Genomic DNA, 20,062 nt, shown 5'->3' with positions numbered 1-20,062 from the left:
TAAACCTGGTCCTAAACGCCCTCCTCGACAGTCCCTTCGAACCTCTGTCGGAGGTGGGAATAGAGACACTCACATGGAAAACCGTTTTTCTAGTCGCAATATCTTCTGCCAGAAGAGTATCAGAACTGGGGGCACTATCCTGCTCAGAACCCTTCCTAGTTTTCCATGAGGATAGGGCAGTACTTAGAACAACACCTGGCTTCCTGCCCAAGGTGGTATCCAACTTCCATATAAATACGGAGATCGTGCTACCCTCATTCTGCAATAGACCTAAGAATGACAAGGAGACCAGACTGCATCAACTGGACGTGGTCAGAGCGCTTAAGACTTACACTTCTCGCACCCGAACCTTCAGGAAGACAGACTCCCTATTCGTTATCCCGTCGGGAGCTAGAAAAGGTCTTCCAGCCACGAAAACCACCATTGCACGCTGGATAAAGGAGACAATAAGAAGATCTTACCTGGCGAAGAAGAAGGTGCCTCCAATCAAGATCAGAGCACACTCTACCAGATCTCTGGGAACTTCATGGGCACACAGGAACTTCGCATCGCCTGAACAAGTTTGCAGAGCGGCCACTTGGTCCTCTCTCCACACTTTTACAAAATTTTACCGATTCAACACATACCTGTCGGCGGAAGCTACCTTCGGTAGGAAGGTACTCCAGGCAGTAATTTCCTAAATGGTCAGAGTTCTGCCCTCCCTACTGTGGGGTGGCTTTGGTACGTCCCCACGGTCCCTGTGTCCCCCTAGACGTGGGAGAAAAGGAGATTTATGTACTTACGGTTAAATCCTTTTCTCTCCAGTCGTAAGGGGGACACAGGGCTTCCCCCCCTGAACTCTTGTTCTAGTTATCCTCAGTCTTGTTGAGAGTTGTAGTTCGGTTATGAGTTAATCTTTGTTACAAACTGAATCCCTTCCGGGTTGAGAGGGGATAAAGGGAGAGGAGGGTCCACATCTCTGTTTCTTCAGTGTCCTGCCTCCTGATGGGAGGGGCCCTTTACCCACGGTCCCTGTGTCCCCCTTACGACTGGAGAGAAAAGGATTTAACCGTAAGTACATAAATCTCCTTTTTTTTGTGGCAAAATCTGGTATAAAATGTCCCTTTATTACTACCAAGCAGTACAATAACACTGCTCTACAATTATATGTGCCAGGGAGCATGGGGCCCCACCAAAGCACATAATTGACACGGTCCACACTTTAAAACTTATAGGCCATCTTGAGCCTCTAGACCCCACCCCCAATTAGAAATACAAGGGCCATAAATATGAATGAAATGAATAGCTCCAACACCACCTTTAAATTATCCTCTCCCCAAATAACCTGCTGCTAGTTTTCTATTTAACCCTGACTCCCCCCCCAAGAAAGCTAGAGGGACTTTTCAGTGGTGGAAGCAAAATAATTTGACTACAATATATTCCCTTACTAATCTGGCTACTTTCTAAACTCTTTAGAACAATTGCACGATCAGTATGATATCCCTCAACATGAGGCATGGATTCCATCAAATACGTTACATTAGGTCACTATGACATGAAAAAATGAAAAAACTTTTCCACGTTCCACTTCATATGAGCTCATGTGCCTTCAAATACTTTCCTAGAGAAGGGAAATTTTAATCATGTATGACCACATAACCCATTTGATCCCTATAAATGACTTGGGGTTTGTCCAAACGGGGATCTCCATTTATGTTTTGATGATAAAACTTAGACGGACATTTTTAGGGATTTTTGCGTTGTTCTGTAAATGTCTGTATACAAGAAATGTCAGAGAAAGTGCTCCATCTATGTTATTTAGTCCCAGGAAAACTAGCAAAGTGGTATCTGTCCTTTTCACCTCTCTTCTTCAGAAACTGCGGTCAGCCTGTATATTTCAGAGTTTGGGTATGCATATATGCTTTAATTACCCACCTTACTGAACTATCTTTGAAAAAGGACCTGGCAGAGGCTCTTAAATACATTTCTGGAAGTAATAAATAATTTTGGAAAATGGTGACATTTTCTGCTCCAAAATAAATTATAGCAAGATCATGGAAAACTTTGCTACTGTTCTGGATGTACAATTAGTCAAAGTTAGATCGGATATCGTTCTCATCTTAAAGAAACTTACAAGCCAGTGTATGGGTAAACAAAACTATAAACAGTAGCAAAGTTTGTACCCCATGGATGGTATATAGAAGAATAACACACTAACTTTTTCCTGTGCAGACAGTACATGCTAAAGTAATGACAGTATTCCCGGTTAGGTTTCGCTTTGTTTTGTTATATTTTTCCTTTTTATTGTATTTTTTGTTTTGAAAACTATTTTAAGAAAACTCAGGAATAATAAGATGTATCAAAGCTAGTGCAGGCTGTAGAATAACCAACAACTGCATTTTCCTGTATTTCGCTATACAAAAATGCTGTCAATGCCAGTAGGGGACCGGTACTAGAAAGGGGAGTACCCTATGTTTTCAGTAGAGCCCAAAGGAGGCAAGGGTTTTGTTTTGGTTTATTTTGGTGTATGCTCCTGAATTGTCACAGAGCCTAGAGCTTTACATAATAAACTGTACTTGCATGCTAATGAAGAACTGTCTGTTGTTATGTATATAAATGTGTATATATGTGTGCATTTAAACTAGCTGTGAAAGTAGATGCTACATGTTAAAAACTCTGCATTAGAGACCTGCAGTGGCTTGGGTACCAGGCAGGCCGTTTGCAGGTATCCTGTCTGGGTATCTAGTAAAATGTAACTCTTCCACCCATCCCTGACATTTAAGTAATTTTTCTCTTTACCTGGTTGATCCACTTTGGGTTTTGTGAGTCCTGGGTCGGGTGGTAAATTAACTCATTATTGCTGGGGTTGGTTTTGAGGTTATTATAAACAAGTCTGCCATTGTAAAGCATTACAAATTAGTACAATGTTATTATTTTTCTTCCTTTACACTTGCCTTCTGTTTTGTTTTTTATTCCACATTTTTCCTTTAAATAATCTCGCACTTTTCAAGATCAACTGCAGAATACATAAACTATGAACACTTCTATCATTTATATCCATTTGAATTAGGTAGCAAAGCAGAGAGAGAGATTAGAGCCACTAACAATATTAGACCATGATGGACCTAACCTCTTCTTCCTCAGTTATAAAAATAACTAAATTGTGTGCAGTGTAAGAGTTTTCTTTACACTTTGCAAATTGAAACACTTCTTTGCATACAATAAGCTAAAATGTTGTATAAAAGCTTTCATAATTTGCTGTAGTTCATGTGCCATTGATGTGACATTATTAAAATCCCAAGCTTGGCCCCCATGTACTTTTATTATAATTTGAGTCTCACTATTCTTTTTCTTTTATCTACCAGTCAACAGATTATGGAATACCTTCTCCTTCAAGTTCCACCTCCACAGGTTGGCTTACCTGTACCTCGGTTTTCTCTGTACCTGTCAGCACAACTCAGTTATGGAGTGGTGCGCGTTTATCACCGCCAGTGTGATCTACTTATAGGTAAAATAACAGGAAGCACTATTTTCTGATAAGCAGAGTGATGGCGAATGGTCTATTCATTCTTTGAGATACATTCCCCACTATGTGACGTCAGTATATATCCTGACAGGTACAAATCTATCAAAATGTAATGACACATAATCCAGCTATCCATAATGTATTTCTTGACTTCTCTAATTAATAATCCCCTAGTGACTCTGCAAAATGTTAACTTAATTTTTTCCAAAACTCATTTTAGAGGAAATGAAAAATACTCTGGATCGCATTTACAAAGCTGAGAAACAGATGAGGATAGACATACTCCAGCCTGAACAGTGAGTGTTAGAAATACTGCAGTTAGTATGTAGGTAGAAAGTGGGAAAATTGTATTACAATTGTAAGCTTGCACTTATTGTATCTGTGTATCTGTGGCATGATTGTCACTAAACAGCATGACTGCTACTGCACTGCATGCATATCGGAAGCAGTTTTCCCCTAAATAACTATTTTTAAAATGCATTCTTTTACAGACATGCCCTTCTCCCTGATGCTCTGTCCCTTATGGAAATGCTGGAGGATGCGCCAGATCCTTTCTTTGGGATGATGGGAGTTCCTCCTCAGCTACCTGACCCATTGTTTATCCCACAGGTAATAAAAGAAAACATCCATAAAAACCTGTTTGTGGCCTTGTATCTGTTAGTAATATGCCCCCAAATCTGCAAAAAGCATACTGGATTTTCACCTTAAAGAACAATGTCCCAAGCAGTTTAAAAACGATTGCATATTTTTCCTACAATTATAATGAATAATTGTTTTGTTGCTGAACTGATTATTGATATGTTATTATTATTTTTGATATGTTATTTTGTTGTGTTTTTTTTTAAATAAAGTTATATTAAGTTATATTAACTAACGACTGGTGCATGCTTATTTTTGTAAGTTTATGACTATGGGAAGGAGTGCATAAAAGCGTAAAATGGTGTAACTGTCCTATTTAGCTATGTAGATATAAGTATATGGAAATAAAGATGACAACAAAGCTGTTGCTTGAAGATCTTTCAGTACAGACAACAATGCTACAGAGTTTATAAGGTGTACTCAAAAAGGGGTGGGTGAGAAGAAAGAAGGGTGAGAAACTGTACATAGGAGTTTGATCACATGTGAATAGGCTTTATCTCAGGCAGGTAATGCTATTTAATGAAACATTGATATATCTAAACCATAACTTGTAGCTTTTTAGTAGGGAGCAATAACAGCTTGCCTTAACCCACTGCATTCCCAAGTCCTAAATTTCAGAAAAAGCTGTTAAAAAAAAGTATGATTGGGTATTCCGTTAATAAAAACTAAATTACCAGCTTCACTGCAGACTTTTCTTTTAGCAAGTTTTTCACTAAAAGGGACCTTCATTAATAGATATGTAAACCTGTAATGTAACAATAGTGACACCTGCTGGTCAGTTCAAAACTGTATAGTGGAGAAGAATATGCTCCAAAGGAAAACAACTGTTGTTGCTTTACCCAGAAGGCAACTGCTGTCTGCTTTACAGCAGAAGAATATCAGAACAGTTCTCTACTTTCCCTCTGAACATATTCCCCTCCACTGTACTGTCAGTGAAATTAAACATGTATGTATGTATGTATATCTTTATTTATAAAGCGCTACTTACGTACACCACGCTGTACAGTAGAATACATTAATACAAACGGGGTATTAAGATAATAGATAAATACAAAGTATTACAATAAATACAAAGTATTACAATTAACACAAATACAAGATAGAGTTGCAATAAGATAAGAGTCAAAGACACAAGAGGATGGAGATCCCTGCCCCGTAGAGCTTACAATCTTATTGCACTTATTTAAGGTTTACATATCCTTTAAACTATTAATTTTGCATAGTTTATCTGCTCCAATGACTGTTGGTCCTGGGTGGTGCACCTGAACACCAGTTCTACTTATTTTATTCTAATTCACCTGCTTGAGGGTAGAAAATGTCATAAAGATCTTATTGAGATTGCCACAGGGAGCTCACCAATAAGATCTTTGACCTGGGCCCATTGGCACCTTATATTGGCCCTGCCCCATCTGATGGTTTTTCTCTCTCACATCTCTGCATTTTTTTTCTTGCTAGATTCGCCAGATTCTGGAGGCCCCAAGCCCACTGAGACGAGAGCCAAAGGCAACACCAACAAAGCCTAAGAAAGCAAAGAATGGAGATGGTAAAGGTCAAAAACAAGGAAAGATCTATTACTTAGCATAGTGCCCAGGTGCATTAAATGTGTGGCATATGTAAAAAGAAAAAATCAAATGTCACCTGATACAGCTATATTCAGGATTGAAAAATCAAAGAATACTGTTAGGGTTAAATACCTTTCCTTTATGTAGGTTCATTTAAGGCCTTGGATTTATTACAATTATAAACACCTAATGCAGCCCAACCTTTATTGAATTGCATAGATATGAAAAAAAGAAAAAGGATGGCTGGTTAACTAGGCACCATTTTCTTCATTTCAGCCTGTCATCTCTGCTGTTTCCAACCTGTTGCTCTACTGCTTTAACCCCTGTCTCTTATAGACACTCCTAGTTGTGTTATTACATGTTATTGCTGTTGTTGTTTCTGACCTAATTATATTTAAACATGTTTTCCTTCTTTCATACATATTTGCCATATATATAGTCTATTCAGGATAAATATTACCTTAGTATTACATTTTACCTAATGAAAGAAAATGTAAATCTATTCAACTCTCCAATATACAGTTTTTCTTTAAACAGTAATTAAACCCAATAGGATTGTTTTGGCTCCAATAAGGATTGATTATATCTTTGTTGGGATAAAGTACAAGGTACTGTTTTGTTATTACAGGGAAAAAGGAAACCATTTTTAAAAATGTGAATTATTTGATTAAAATGGAGTCTATGGGAGATGGCCTTTCCGTAATTTGGAACCTTCTGGAAAATGGGTTTCTGGATAAGGGGTCCAATACCTGTACAATATTCAGCAATTTCTCATCCAGTGTAGAAATACCCACTATATTGGCAAATATGTATGTGGGGGTCACTACTTGGAGAGAGGTAGTGCAGAAGGAAATGATTTGTCTCCAGAATACTAAGATTTTAATATTAAAATTCTGTCTTGCTGCTGGTGGTACCGTCTCATTTAACACTCATTTCCACAGTCTCTCCACCAGCTAGTTGCTACCTCTTCATTTATGGTCTTATCCTTTTTTATATCACATCCACTGTAACTTTATCCTCTTACCTCTCTATTAGGGGGAGAGCATTTGACATCTCCAGAAAGAATAACTCTGCGAGAGGTGGAACCTATAACCTTTCCATCAATTGAGGTAAAACCGCAATAAAAATAATTACCCTTATTTAAGAAAGAATTGGGCTACAGTATCTAGTAGAATTAAGTCTAAAACCACTGGACTTTTCTGAGTTTTTTCCTAGAAAACGTTTCACCTCTCATCCAAGTGGGTTCTTCAGTTCAAATGACTGGTAGGGAATTCCCTGGCATTTAAACCCGAGGGTAGTACAGTCACAGACATCCAATCATGGTTCCATTGAACTTATTCAGTTAGGTGTTGGCAGAAACTGACTGTTATAAGAAAGTATGATACAGTCACAATGGTACCATGATTCTCATCGATGCAGATGTTAATCCTTCAAAGTACATGACTGGAAGTGTGAACTGTTGTGAAACTGCTGGGGTAAGGATGTCAAAGTGGCATTGTAAGTTGATGACAAGCGGTGTTGCAGGCCCCCTGCTCTGTTCAGGGATGGTTTTTCCAGGCTGGCATAAATGGCCTCTTTCACACCTCCTTCAAACCATCTGTCCTCTCGGTCCAAAATAAGCATGTTACTGTCCTCAAAAGAGTGTCCTTTTTCCTTGAGGTGTAGATAGGCTGCTGTCTTGTCCTGAGGAGTTAGCCTTCCTGTGTAGGGTCATTCTCTTACCACCCCCCTGTGCGCTTACGCTTGTTGGAGATTCAAATCTCCAGTACCCAGTGCAGATACGGTTAGTGGGCAGCATGTTGCCCCCAGATTTTTGCCACCCAAGGTCTGGGCCTTTGTGGCCTGCCCTCAAATCTGGGTCTGATTGTCAACCTGTGGATAAGTGCAGGCTGATAATTTGCCCCATGCGTAAAGAAATCCTGTAGTTGTGCCTGTAATCGGAAGCATTAAATTCGCCAGTTGCAGGCAAACATAGCCGATATCCACCAAAAAAGCCAAGTCTTGCGTTTGTTGGTGCTTATACGCAGGCTGACAATCCACCCCATGTGCCCTTGCCCTTAGATTAGACTAGTCTGCCAAATTGCAAATTTGATTGTTTAGTAGTTTGTAGAAAGACATTAGGATGTCTGCTTTTACAAAATATAGGTTGTGGGAGGAATAGTTTAGAAGTTTTTGACTTTGCAATCTAAAGTGTGCTTATTTTTGTTGTGGTGCTATTAAAAGCTCAGTTTTCAAACTCTTCTTGGGTTTTGATCTATACAAGTCAATAAACTCCATAAAACTATACGTATCTGGTATTGGCATGCTAGAAGGTAGTGCTTTCTAAATCAGTTGTTTTATCATGCATATTAACTATGTTTAGATAAGGGTGCTTTATAGTATCAAAAATAATTTAGTATGCATTTGCAGCTTTGTAACAGACATGGAATTACATGCTTAAGGGAAAACTTTTCCCCCCAAGAATACATACTAAACCAGCAAATAATGTATATGATATCCCTTGAGCCACCATTTTGTGATGGTCTGTGTGCCCTCTCAGAGATAACCTGACAGGAAATAATGCAGCTCTAACTGTAACAGGAAGAAGTGTGGGAGTAAAAGACCATTAATTGGCTGATGGGGCTAGCATGTACTGTAAGGTCCATAAATATTTGGACCTGAACATCCACAGAAAACAACAATGGTGGATGATCATAGAATCATTTCCATGGTGAAGAGAAACCCCTTCACAACAGCAAACCAAGTGAACAACACTCTCCAGGGGATAGGCGTATCGATATCCAAGTCTATCATATAGAGAAGACTGCATGAACGTAAATACAGAGGGTGCACTGCAAGGTACAAGCCTCTCATAAGCCTCAAGAATAGAAAGGCTAGATTGAACTTTGCTAAAGAACATCTAAAAAAGCCAGCAGCTGTCATTGCCAGTAAAGTGTTTTCAACCAAGTATTAGAAATGAACATTTTATTACCAGTTATTTAATTTGTCCAATTACTTTTGAGCCCTTGAAATGAAGGGATTGTGTTAACAAAAATGCTTGAGTTGCCTCACATTTTTTTGCAATTGTTTTGTTCACCCCACTGAATTAAAGCTGAAAGTCTGCACTTCAACTGCATCTGAGTTGTTTCATTTAAAATTCATTGTGGTAATATACAGAACCAAGATTAAAAAAAGTTGTCTCTGTCCAAATATTTATGGACCTAACTGTATGTGTCCCCTTGTTTTGTTTGTGTGCACTGTGAATCATATGAGCACAGGGGGGTGGCCCTTAGTAATTAAAATGGAAATGTTGTAGTTAGGATTAGACTATTGCTCATTCTACTTAAAAAGTATTATGTAAATGGTTTATTTAAATGATGCAGGGTTTCCCATATGGGCTGCTTTATGCAATCTATTTTTTAGAGGCCTACAATGTTCTTGGGTACGGTTTTCCTAATAAATAGTTTTCCAGACGAGGCATCCCTTATGGTTATGCATGGTTGCTTCAAATTAAGTGACCTACTGCAAATCTAAAAATAATTTTTATTGTGCTATTAATAAAAATATTTCTGAATGTCTGCTAAAGGCACTAGAGTTAAGATGGCCATACACGCACCAATTTTATCATAAAAAACTTTGTTTCCTATGATTATCAGTACCGTATGGCAGAAGATAAAGCGATCAATATTGGCAAAGGCCATATTGTTGATTGGGCCGAACAGAAAACTTTCATTGGGCAACTTTGAAGCACGGCAAATGTTTGGTGCTGAATAATTAGATAGGAGTAAAATTCTTTTGTTTCTACCTGCGTATCTGATGATTCAGCGCGAGTTGTTAGTGGAGTGTACGACCAAAGGTCGCAGGAAAGATCATAATTTTAACATGTATGCCCACCATTAAAAATATCTTATTTCCACACAACTGACATTAATCTGTCTTTATTATACTTTGTTTGTACATTTATCATCTTCTGTTTCGGCAGCTAATCAGAGACCTCCCAGAAGTCAGTGCTCATGATTTAGAGTTCCTTATGTCTGATCTACCTTTGCTTGAAGAGGAACCCAGAAAGAAAAAGCCAAAAGAGGACATAAGTAAATTAGAGACATGGGAAGGTATGGTAGACTTAACACTAAACTGTAGTGGCACCAGCGTTATTTTTTGAGTTGGTATAAGTCTACTTATGCATATAGGCTGCATAGAAACTATGACTCCATTTTAATTCTACTGAATAACAAGGAGAGCTGCAATAGGAAGCTAAAAAAACTACAGTATATCAGATGAGCTAAAAGTATGAGGTCTGTAAGAGAAGGACAAAGAGAAAGCAGTTATGAGGCATATGAAAAAATAAATTACACAAATCAAAAAGATTTAGGGAGCAGATGGGGAAATTTAGTATTGAGAAGGAACACCCTAAGTAGAAAGAGAAGCTGTACATTGGGAAGAAGAGAGTCTGAAAAGAGAGAGGGAAATATTATCTCCTTTATTTATATTTATTTTATTTATATGAACATCCTACACCTGCACTGAAATGTTATACTTAGATTGTTAATAGATTGCAGCATCTTCAAGGCTTTGTAGCTATTAGGTGGAGAACATTTTTCAGCTAAACTTTGTGCCTTTGGTTCTTCAACATGAAAAGTATGAATTCAATGTCTTTCTAGAAAACCTTCCCTTTTGTGGAACCTTTTCTTCAGTGAGAGAAGTTTACAACTGGTCACATCCAGATCAATGCTAGTACAGTCTAAGTAGTTGGGCTGCAGAAAACTCTATTCTGCTCACTTTTTGCCATGTGCTTTATAAGGAGATTTGTCAGCATTTTATTGATTCAATAACTGGGTAATAATATTTTTTAGTAGTTAGATGAGACACAAGCTAGTGGCATCATTTACCACCTACCAAGCATTAGACATTTTAGTGTTAGACCTCTAAACTTTATTCAACAAATAGTTTTTCAGGTGCCCACCAACTCCCTTTCAGAGTCACTGGAGGAGGCACGTAGGCGAGAAGGAGAGATACCAACAGCTGAGCTGTCTCCTACTTTTGGGTAATGTAATGTAGTTTTTGAACCACATAATATAACTGATGTACAATGATAATAATTGTGGGTTTGTTCAGGATCTAACATAATGCCATGTTTGAATATAACCCACACTTCAACAGGTACTACTGACAAGGATTGTTCTGTACATGAAAGCTAAGAAAAAAATAGAATATTTAGTAGTATTCACGTGTGCTCTGGATAGCTTGTTTTGCATATATATTTGACTGTAGGTTGCATTACTATTGATGGGAGAAAAGAATGCACTGTGAAGTGTCTCTAAGTTACTTATCCGCAAAAGATTTTTTATGCACCTAGCCAAGAAGGAATTAAAGGAAACATTGTCCTCAAAAGATCCAGTGCCTGATCTTGCATGAGACTGCAGAGTTTTATTTATAGCTGTGTCCCTGTTATGTTTTATCTTCATTTAGCAGTTGTATTTGTCTCTGCAAACTCAACAAAGACTTTTTCAATTTCTGGAGTTCAGTATTGTTGATATATCATTGTGTTACCAGTCTCCCTTTAGAACCTGCCCCAGAAGCTGATGCTGCCACTATTCTGGATGAAATTACAGGAGAACCAGTTGTTGATTTCCCAGGTAAGATGGCTCTCATTTGGTCTGTGGATTTTGAATAATAATTCTAGTTGTGCTCATGGACGATGAAAATAATATAATAGGGCTGAAACACTGGTATATAACTAAACATTTCTTAAACACTACATTGCATACACAAATTACTTTACAAAGAGGCATCTATTACAGCTTAACATATCAATATGTACATAATTTCTGAACATCACATTTTCAGACAGTAGCCCCATATAAGTACTGTTCGAACAACCTGCAGTGATCAAAACAAACATGTTTGTTCCAATGTTGAATTACCTGTCTAAGTGACCAAAATACTTTTGACTTTCTAGAACTGACTTCACCAGAAAGGTTGATTCCTGAGGAGGTTTCACCTAGTGAGCGTTTTTCTCTTCCAGCCAGCCCTCAGGTTTGTCTTTCTGCTGCCAAGTTTTGCATGAAATGGAGGAAAATACATATGCAGCATTTAAATATAAATTGTTCCAAAATAGTTATGGCACATGACCATAGACAATGGCACAAGTGAATTTTTTAAAATGTCTAGTGGCAATGAAACTGCAGGTCACTGTACCATTGACAGGGGTGCGATATGCAGACCCGGCAGGTGCTGGGGTGCCTCAGATGGGCCAAGTGGTGGTGCTGACCGGTGCATTATTTTTGTTATTTCTATGCAAAACAAACACCTCCCCAAAAGTTTAGGGGGCCCATCAATATTTTGCACTGGGATCCAGTAACATATGAATTTACTAATATCTTGTTAAGGATCCCTTGTGGCAGACTGTAACTGTTATGCATATTTTGGGTCCACTAAGTGCAACTATTTGGGTGCTGCAGGGGTTTTTTCTTTTCACTACTCTTTGTTATTCATCTCTCATGATAGTGCTTTTATTAAAGATAGTTTACATCTTCCTCATTGGGCAGCAATTCTCTTCTCTTGCAGCTGGTGCTTAAGGAGCTGCCTGTTTTGGAACGCTCAGTTAAGCGGGATGCTGTGCGCAGAGGTGGGCTGATCATTGACAAAGAGACAAAGATTGCAGCTAAGAAAATACAGGAGCAGATACTAAGACCTGATATATACACTCAAGCAGCGGTATGCAATTGTATCATGGTGCTAGATAGCAATGCTGCCTCAGACCCAGGTAGCAGAACATTCAGTTCATAAACAAATGCACTCTAGCAGAACTACAGAATGCAATGGAAATGATTTTGCAACTGAGAATACACTACCTCTAGGAACTCAGTACATTAGTCATACAAATGTAGATTTTGTATCATACCCCAGCAACACCACAGATGTACCGCATAAATAAAGCTATACAGGGTGACCGTGGGGCCACACAGTAACCCACTGTTTTGGAGCTATCTGTGTTATATTTTTTGTTTCAGGTTCCTGTTGTGCTTCCTCCCAAGACTCCAGCCTCTTTGTTCCAGTCTCCAACCTACCGTGAGAGAAATCTCTTAACCTTGGCCTTTTTAAACATTGGCTTTTTTTCCTGTATTTCTTTGTTTTCTCCATAATTCTGCCATTGATCCATCTATAACATGGTTTATAACACTTAGTTTATTTGCCCCAAGAACTTGTCTGGGCACAGCAGAGTACACCTTGCAGCCACTGGTTTGTAAAAATGGAGTTGTCCTCCCCTGTGTCTATGTCTGGGGGGCCAGGATATAAGTTTTGCTTGTGCAGTTAGTGAAGGACAAGTTACTTCTCTGCACATGGAGGCTAGCATTGGACTATGTAGTAAGGCTAAAAAAAAGCATGGCTAACTCAGCTCAGCACTTTTGAAAGACAGTAACTGATTGCTGAATTATTAAAGGACATGTCAATCCCAAAAATATTTTTTCAAATGCCAGAGCCACCAGGGCAGAGAATAGAAAAGGACTAGACAAAGATTACTTCTAATAGCAATTATATATACAAATAAGTAAAAAAAAAATGTTTTGTAATTAATGTATATTGCGAATTATGTTCATTTATTAGGCAAAATTATATTTTTATAAAATTATATTTGGGTTGGGTTTAGCTGTCTGTTCAAATAGGAGATCAGTGTTTCAATGAAAGGGATCAGACTAGTACTGAAAGAGTAAAGAGAACTGACCAATACATAATCCATAGAGCAGTCCAGTATAAGGGCTAACCCCCTAAACAACATGCACGTAAATGCTTTTCACTGAAATGCTTTCACTGTGCATTTATTCATTCCAGCCATCCCATTGCTCACTGCATGTTGTAGCTAGAGCCCACTATTGCCCTATCAAGATGCCATATTTCACTATACTACAAATCTGCAAGTCAAATCTTTGCTTTTAGACAGAGAATCACATAGCTAAACATGGAGGGCTCATTATGTGCTTTGTACTTTGTAGTAATACTTAGTATTAAAGAGTCTCATACGTTTCTTTTTCTGCTAGAATATTGGATGGCGCCAGAACTTTCTGAACTGTGGACCCGCTGTGCTCTGTTACAGCCCCTGACATATGCAGAGGAAAAGGAGAGAGAAGAGGAAACCATGAGCGAAGTGGAGGTGAGAGGAACAAAGACTATAATAACAAAGTGTTATACTGTGTTAGCCATAGAGAAACACCAAAAAATAGAGCAGGTGATACCTTTTATTGGCTAACTTAGTAGATATAGCAAGCTTTTGGATCTTGCCTGAAGCAGGGACCAAAGAAGTCCCGAAAGCTCACTAAGTTAGTCAGTAAAAGGTATCACCTACCCTATATTTTATGGAACTAAGACCAAGCAGAGATATATGGTCTTGAGGTAAAATGTAAAGAAAGAACAGAACACATACTGATTAATTTAGGAAGATTGTAGGTGTATGGGTGCCATGATACAGCACCTAGCAAAGAGACTAAAGGGGAGATAGAAATAATGGTGTGAGTACTAACAAAAACTGCTGAATGATCATTTCTGTTTTTCAGGCTCTCCGTGCCATTGCTGAGCCTAGTGGTAGTCTCATAATGTCCTCAGGTGCGTATGTCCATCTTTAAGCTGCCCGTTTCTACCGTTTATCACCTTATCACAGTATGGTTTCTGTAAAATTATTTCCTGTAGCCTTTTACTACATTAGTTTCACCACAACCAATGTGTGACACTTTGGGGCATATTATCAGTAAGTGAAACAGAGCTCACCAATTTCGACATTCTCTGTTCTGAGATTTTGTGGGATATGTAGGATCATGTGTATTAAATGGTGAATTCTCACATAAACCCTTTGATAAATATGTCCCTAAAAAATCCCACACAATACAGAGCTGCAGCAGTATTTCACTCGGAGGGGTGTTGTAAACCTCTTAGTTCTATCACTTAGCTAGATTTTGCCCATGTTTAGATGACAGGGAGATTTACTAAATTTGTTATTTACTATGAGTATTCCTAACAGAACAGTAACAATGCTAAGCAACAACTTACCCATAGCACAGAAGAAAAAGTTAGCTACATTTATATTCCACTCATCAACTTGCATTGTTTTAATTCTTACTGATTGAGATTCAGAACAGAATGTGTTACCTCTGGTGCATTTTGACAGTCTGACAGATCACTGTGATAAGTTTTTAGTAAGTACTAAAATTCGAGCTGCTGGATGAGAACACTGGCACTATACATTATTCCTTGGATGTCTCTTACATGCACTTATGCTCATTTACCAGAAATCTCCCTGGAAGTGTCTGAAGAAGAGCGTTCTCGTCCTATTTTGCTAACCCCTGAGGAGAGAAGGTGAGTGAGAGTGATAGAAATAAGTTCTCAGCCATTTTCACAAATTATTTTATTTGCTAGAGTGAATAGTACATCTGCAAATCTGCAATTAACCAAAATGGAAAAATGGTTTGAGGTGACAGTATCTGACACCTAAACTAATAGAAGCTTTCAGTAAAGCACAGGTCCCTCCTTCTTCTCCCTAACACGTTACCAAGTATTTCTTATTTAAAAATGTATTTTCCACAAAGAATCATTCCAAAAAACGACTGTCCAGATTCTTGCTCCCTGATCCAATTTACATCAAAGTATGAGGATTTGGACTGTAAATGTTGCACAGTGATGCTTCAGAGTCAGATTTGAATGGTTTCATGGAACACTTGGCAAATGTTTGGGATTTCCTGGTGAAATTGTGTATACCTGGGACATTCTATAACATACTATACTTCAACTTAAAGGTAAAAGAGCAGAATTTATTTCAGGCCCACCTGCAGAGAAACTGACACATTGCTGAGTAGAAGAGCACAAGGGAAGCATGGGAGCAGGAGCAAGAAAAAAAAAAACAACTAATTGGCTTTATTTAGTGTTTTGCCTTTCTTTGTTCTTGCTCTTTGCGTATGTGATCCAGATCTTACCTCGCTCCTATGTGTTGCAGGGCCCTGTCGGTGCAGGAGGAGAGATTTCTCCCTATGGTCTCAGAGATGCCAGAACTTATGGTTGAACTTCCAGAGACAGGAGACTTTTCCCTGGATGATGTACAAAGGTGACTCTTGTTTCCTTACACTGAACTCTTTCCCAAGTCAGACTAATGGGCTTATTTATCAGTTTTCAAGTTTGCAAATTCAACTTTGTTTTTCGCATATCGAATGCTCACTTATTTATTTTCAAGTTTATGAGCTTTAAAAACTTGGTTTGAGACTATGGCTAGACTTTGCCAATGGCAACTCCAATTATCTTCTATAGAAACTTGTAAGCTTGAAACTTGTAACTCCAATTAGAGTTTTGTAAGCACAAAAAGACTCAAATCAAAAAACAAAATCAAGTCTCCCTAAGTACACGTCTCTCAATGCCTCAGTGTTCTCTCTCTGTCCTCTCTCTCCACAGAAGGCTGCGTACTCAGATTGACTACCTTGGCCAAACAGAGTTTCTCACTCATGCTCCTCACACACTCTCTCGCATTGCAGCCTCCCGACTCTTCTATAGCAGTCTCGGTAAGTATGCATGCAGCTGCTACAATGTTTTGTTATTTATTTCTTCAGTTCTCTCCAATAGGAATGGTCCAAGTCCTGGGGCTTACAGAATAATGTCTCTGTAATCCCCAAGTTTCTCTTAAAGTCAAGTGTACCAAACTCTTCATATACATTTCTTGTTAATTGTCTCAGATGGCAAATATCACAAGTCACCATACAGCTCTCACCCACTATTCTCAGACGTAGCAGCCTATTGGCCTGGGTAATGGGATAAAGTCATGGCCTCCTTTATTGATATCTGATCTGAGCTCCCATATGGGTCTAAACAGGCCTTCCAAGTGATCATATTGTTGTTCTGAGGCAAAATGATTAGATCAACTGGATTTTGTCCACCAGTATGAAGAGCTAAACATTATTGTTTATATATTTTCCTGCCCCAGGCATCTTTCAGAAGTGCATGGGTAACATCTGAAGACCCTCATTGCCACTCTTTCTATAAGACACAAGTTTTTTGTTACTATATATAGACTTGAAGAGGTGCATTTGTTGCCTGACATTTAGCTTCATTAGTTAATGGTTACTACAGTGACCCCTAGTGCTAGGCAGCAGCTTAGCAGGGTACACAACCTCAGCTGCAAAGTAAGGAAGGGTTGTAGGCACTTTAATGAAAATCTGCTCTTGTATAATTAAAGAATATTTAAATCTCCCAATACACATTCATTTAAAATGTTCGGTTTTTTTAAACTTATTTGTAATTGCAGAGAAATCCGTATTTGTTTATCCCTTTTTATTGTCTTCGTCCGTTTATGGTTCTGACTTTGGTTCTGTAAATTTTTTCTTGATAATGTTTCACTGTGTAACATGTGTGCAGGTAACTGATATAGGTTAATTGATATATTTTATTGTCTTTTGCAGTGCTTTGCACACAGCGCATTATTTACCTGGAACAGAGGCTGCCATACGGCCAAATTCTCATCACCCCAGGGCCCCTCTACAGCCAGCACTGAGTCTCCCCCCTCTCTCCATTCTGCAATGAATTCTCTCCTCCCTCTGGTATGCAGGAAACATAGGCACTGGGCTGCTAGGGTCGGTTTTAAATAAACAGAAGATTGGCATTTTACTTACCGAGTCAGTCTCTTCATTTAAACTGGAATATTCATTGGGGTAGATGTGCCACTGTTGCCAATGTGCCCCTTGCCCTTTCACAAATTGAAATGCAAGATGGTACAACAGGTGGCAATGGCCTCCCTTGATAAGAGAGGTAAGCAGCTAGAACCCATATGAGATGTTCCAATAAAGTTTAGGGAGTGGTCACATGTGTCTGCAACTAGGACATGGAACTGTAGGGCTGTAAAGTGCCCATAGAAGCCTGGTAGATGGCAGCCCCTGTATATCACCCCACTGATGGAATCAGAGAAATATTTTGAAGCTGATTATGAGTATGGGACTTGAAGCATGCCTAAAACAAAATCACAAGATATACAATGCCCAGTTAACTCACCAATATGGGGGGCCGAGGTGCACCAAGATGATACTTAGGCTAAGGGAGTGTTTATACTGTATAGTGCAGCAAGCAGGAACGGGGTCCATCCTCAAATCATGCTTGTAAAAACAATACTAATATAGTACAGTGTAAAAGAAAAACACCTTAACCTTGGGGGGTGGGGATACAATATTTTTTTATGCAGGGGATGCTGCCAACAGGGGGGTGCGGGGCTCCTGGGGTGACAGCCCCAGTGGGCCTTGCAACCTCAAGTCCGACCCTTCCTGTGAGTACTGTTACAATTAGAAAACACCTATGTGAAGCCAAGCTATGGTCAAGAAACCCCCGCAAAGTCGTATTGTTGAAAAAAAGAAGTGCTAAAGAGGTTACAGTTTTCCAAAGAACACAGTAAAATGGCACAACTGTGAAGCATGGTGGCACAAGCATCACAATATGGGAATGTTTCTCATACTATGGCGTTGGGCCTATTTATCGTATACTAGGGATCATTGATCAGTTCGAATATATAAAAATACTTGAAGAGGTCATGTTGCCTTATGCAGAAAAGGAAATGCTCTTGAAATGCGTGTTTCAACATGACAATGACCCCAAACAAACCAGTAAACAAGCAACATCTTGGTTTCATACCAACAAGACTGACGTTAAGGAGCGGCCAGCCCAATTCCGGACCTTAATCCAATAGAAAACTTGCTGTTTCTGAGGCAACACCAAGAAATGCAGAAGAATTGTGGAATGCAGTCCAATCAACTTGGGCTGAAATACCTGTTTCACAAATGCCAGCAGTTCTCAGGAACAGTGGTTACACAACTAAATGTGAATTTAGCGACTCAAAGGAAAACAAAATCTTGAAACCTTTTTACAGTTTATACAGTGAATGTTTGAAGAATGAAGACACTACTATTTTTAAACAGCCTAATATTCCCTTTTCTTCATCTTCTGTTAAGGAATAACACAAATTTGACACATTTTTCTTCATGTTTTGATTTGGAATAGAATGTGCAGTGTTCCCAGTGCATTTGCGTGTATGGAAATAGAAGCTACCATAAGGATTTTGATCTTTATTCGCTTTTTTTAAACTCATTGCTTTTATTCTGAACACAACTGTATATATACTCAATACATAGCTGTACCTCATGGGTTGAAAGTAAGTTATATGGCTGTGAGAGCAGCTGGTATGGTGGTACAGTAATGGGTGAAAATGTTTAGAATGTCTTTTACGGCAGAAAAAAGTCACTGTTAAAAGAAGTTGCTGTGAAAAATGCCCATTGAAATTAACGCGTTTCACAACTTTTCACTAAAACTTTTGCTAATTTTTCGGCAAAGAGAGACAGGACATATTCATTCATCACAATCCTTATCAGGATTTTGAACTTGTATAGTGCGATTAAAGACTGGTATACACCATATACCTTTTCCCTACAATAAGGTACTCTGCATCTTATACTGAACAAGCAACACAGCAGCTATACCTACCTCCTCAGCAGGGCAATCACTGACATAGACATATATAGATCACTGATGTGACAAGGAAACCCCCAGACAACTGATATATAGAGCCTACAGCAAGGCTTGATCACTGCCCTATCCCCATGTACAGACCAGAGGTATATTAATTCCTGTTTAATTAGATGCTTCTGGTCTGGAGAAATCTTTCCATCAACTTGTTCATATCACTATGGGAAGATCAAAGGTCCATGGGGTATCATCCCATCTAGTTGGAAAATATTTAGAAGCCACTGGGGGCAGAATCCTTGCGTACTGTATGAAACCAGGGAGCCCAACTGCCCAAATGCTGTGATTTATAAATGGAGATATCCTGAGGGTCCCATTTGTTTGCCAGTGCTTTTATATAAACAACGTCTTTGTCCTTTTAGGGCAGGGTGAGCTAGAAAGAACTGTAAATAAGGCGTGTGGTAGAACATCTTTCAAAAGGCTCACTTCTCTTGTTATATCAAAGTGCATATAGAGAAACCAGCAAAGTATCTCAGTTTCCATGTAACTGGTATAGCAACATAACTAAATGTTCCCTTTACATTTAAAGTGCAGGGAGTGCTGCTCACAGTATAAAAAACTAATAAGTACACGTTTATTGCAAAACCTCAATAAAATGTTTACAAAAAAAGAGGGGGAAAAAAAAACTAAAGAGCAGGGCTGTCCAATTGTAACTCCAGATGCAGACAAATAAGATTATTTTCTAGACTACCCTGTGACCCACACGCTTGCTCATTTTACTATTTGTTGGATATTAAAAAATGTACCTTGTGGAAAGGGGATGTCATTATTGTATAATAATTAACTGTACTTGCAGTTATTTTCAGATGCTCCAGTTCTAGTGGACAAACCTGGGGGTCCTCTG

At 38.7% G+C, this 20,062-nt stretch overlaps 1 protein-coding gene across 5 annotated transcripts in view; it reads left to right on the top strand.

The window, feature by feature from the left end:
* Positions 1-17,322, top strand: part of rec8 (REC8 meiotic recombination protein) — a 28,570-nt gene extending 11,248 nt beyond the window's left edge. Inside the window, exons 4-20 of one of the 5 annotated variants that reach the window (XM_031901935.1) lie at positions 3,345-3,487; positions 3,726-3,801; positions 3,997-4,114; positions 5,600-5,693; positions 6,742-6,815; positions 9,668-9,797; positions 10,633-10,729; positions 11,239-11,321; positions 11,645-11,721; positions 12,253-12,402; positions 12,699-12,756; positions 13,725-13,837; positions 14,238-14,286; positions 14,967-15,033; positions 15,668-15,775; positions 16,120-16,223; positions 17,118-17,322. In XM_031901935.1, the coding sequence (XP_031757795.1) occupies positions 3,345-3,487; positions 3,726-3,801; positions 3,997-4,114; positions 5,600-5,693; positions 6,742-6,815; positions 9,668-9,797; positions 10,633-10,729; positions 11,239-11,321; positions 11,645-11,721; positions 12,253-12,402; positions 12,699-12,756; positions 13,725-13,837; positions 14,238-14,286; positions 14,967-15,033; positions 15,668-15,775; positions 16,120-16,223; positions 17,118-17,209 (1,633 nt within the window). In that variant the 3' untranslated portion in view covers positions 17,210-17,322. 5 annotated transcript variants of the gene reach the window in all.
* The last annotated feature ends 2,740 nt before the right edge of the window (positions 17,323-20,062 follow it).

This window comes from Xenopus tropicalis, chromosome 1 (assembly GCF_000004195.4).
Source record: "Xenopus tropicalis strain Nigerian chromosome 1, UCB_Xtro_10.0, whole genome shotgun sequence".
Taxonomy (NCBI): domain Eukaryota; kingdom Metazoa; phylum Chordata; class Amphibia; order Anura; family Pipidae; genus Xenopus; species Xenopus tropicalis.
Note: the sequence above shows the minus strand (reverse complement) of the source record. Positions and strands in the feature narration are given on the sequence as shown.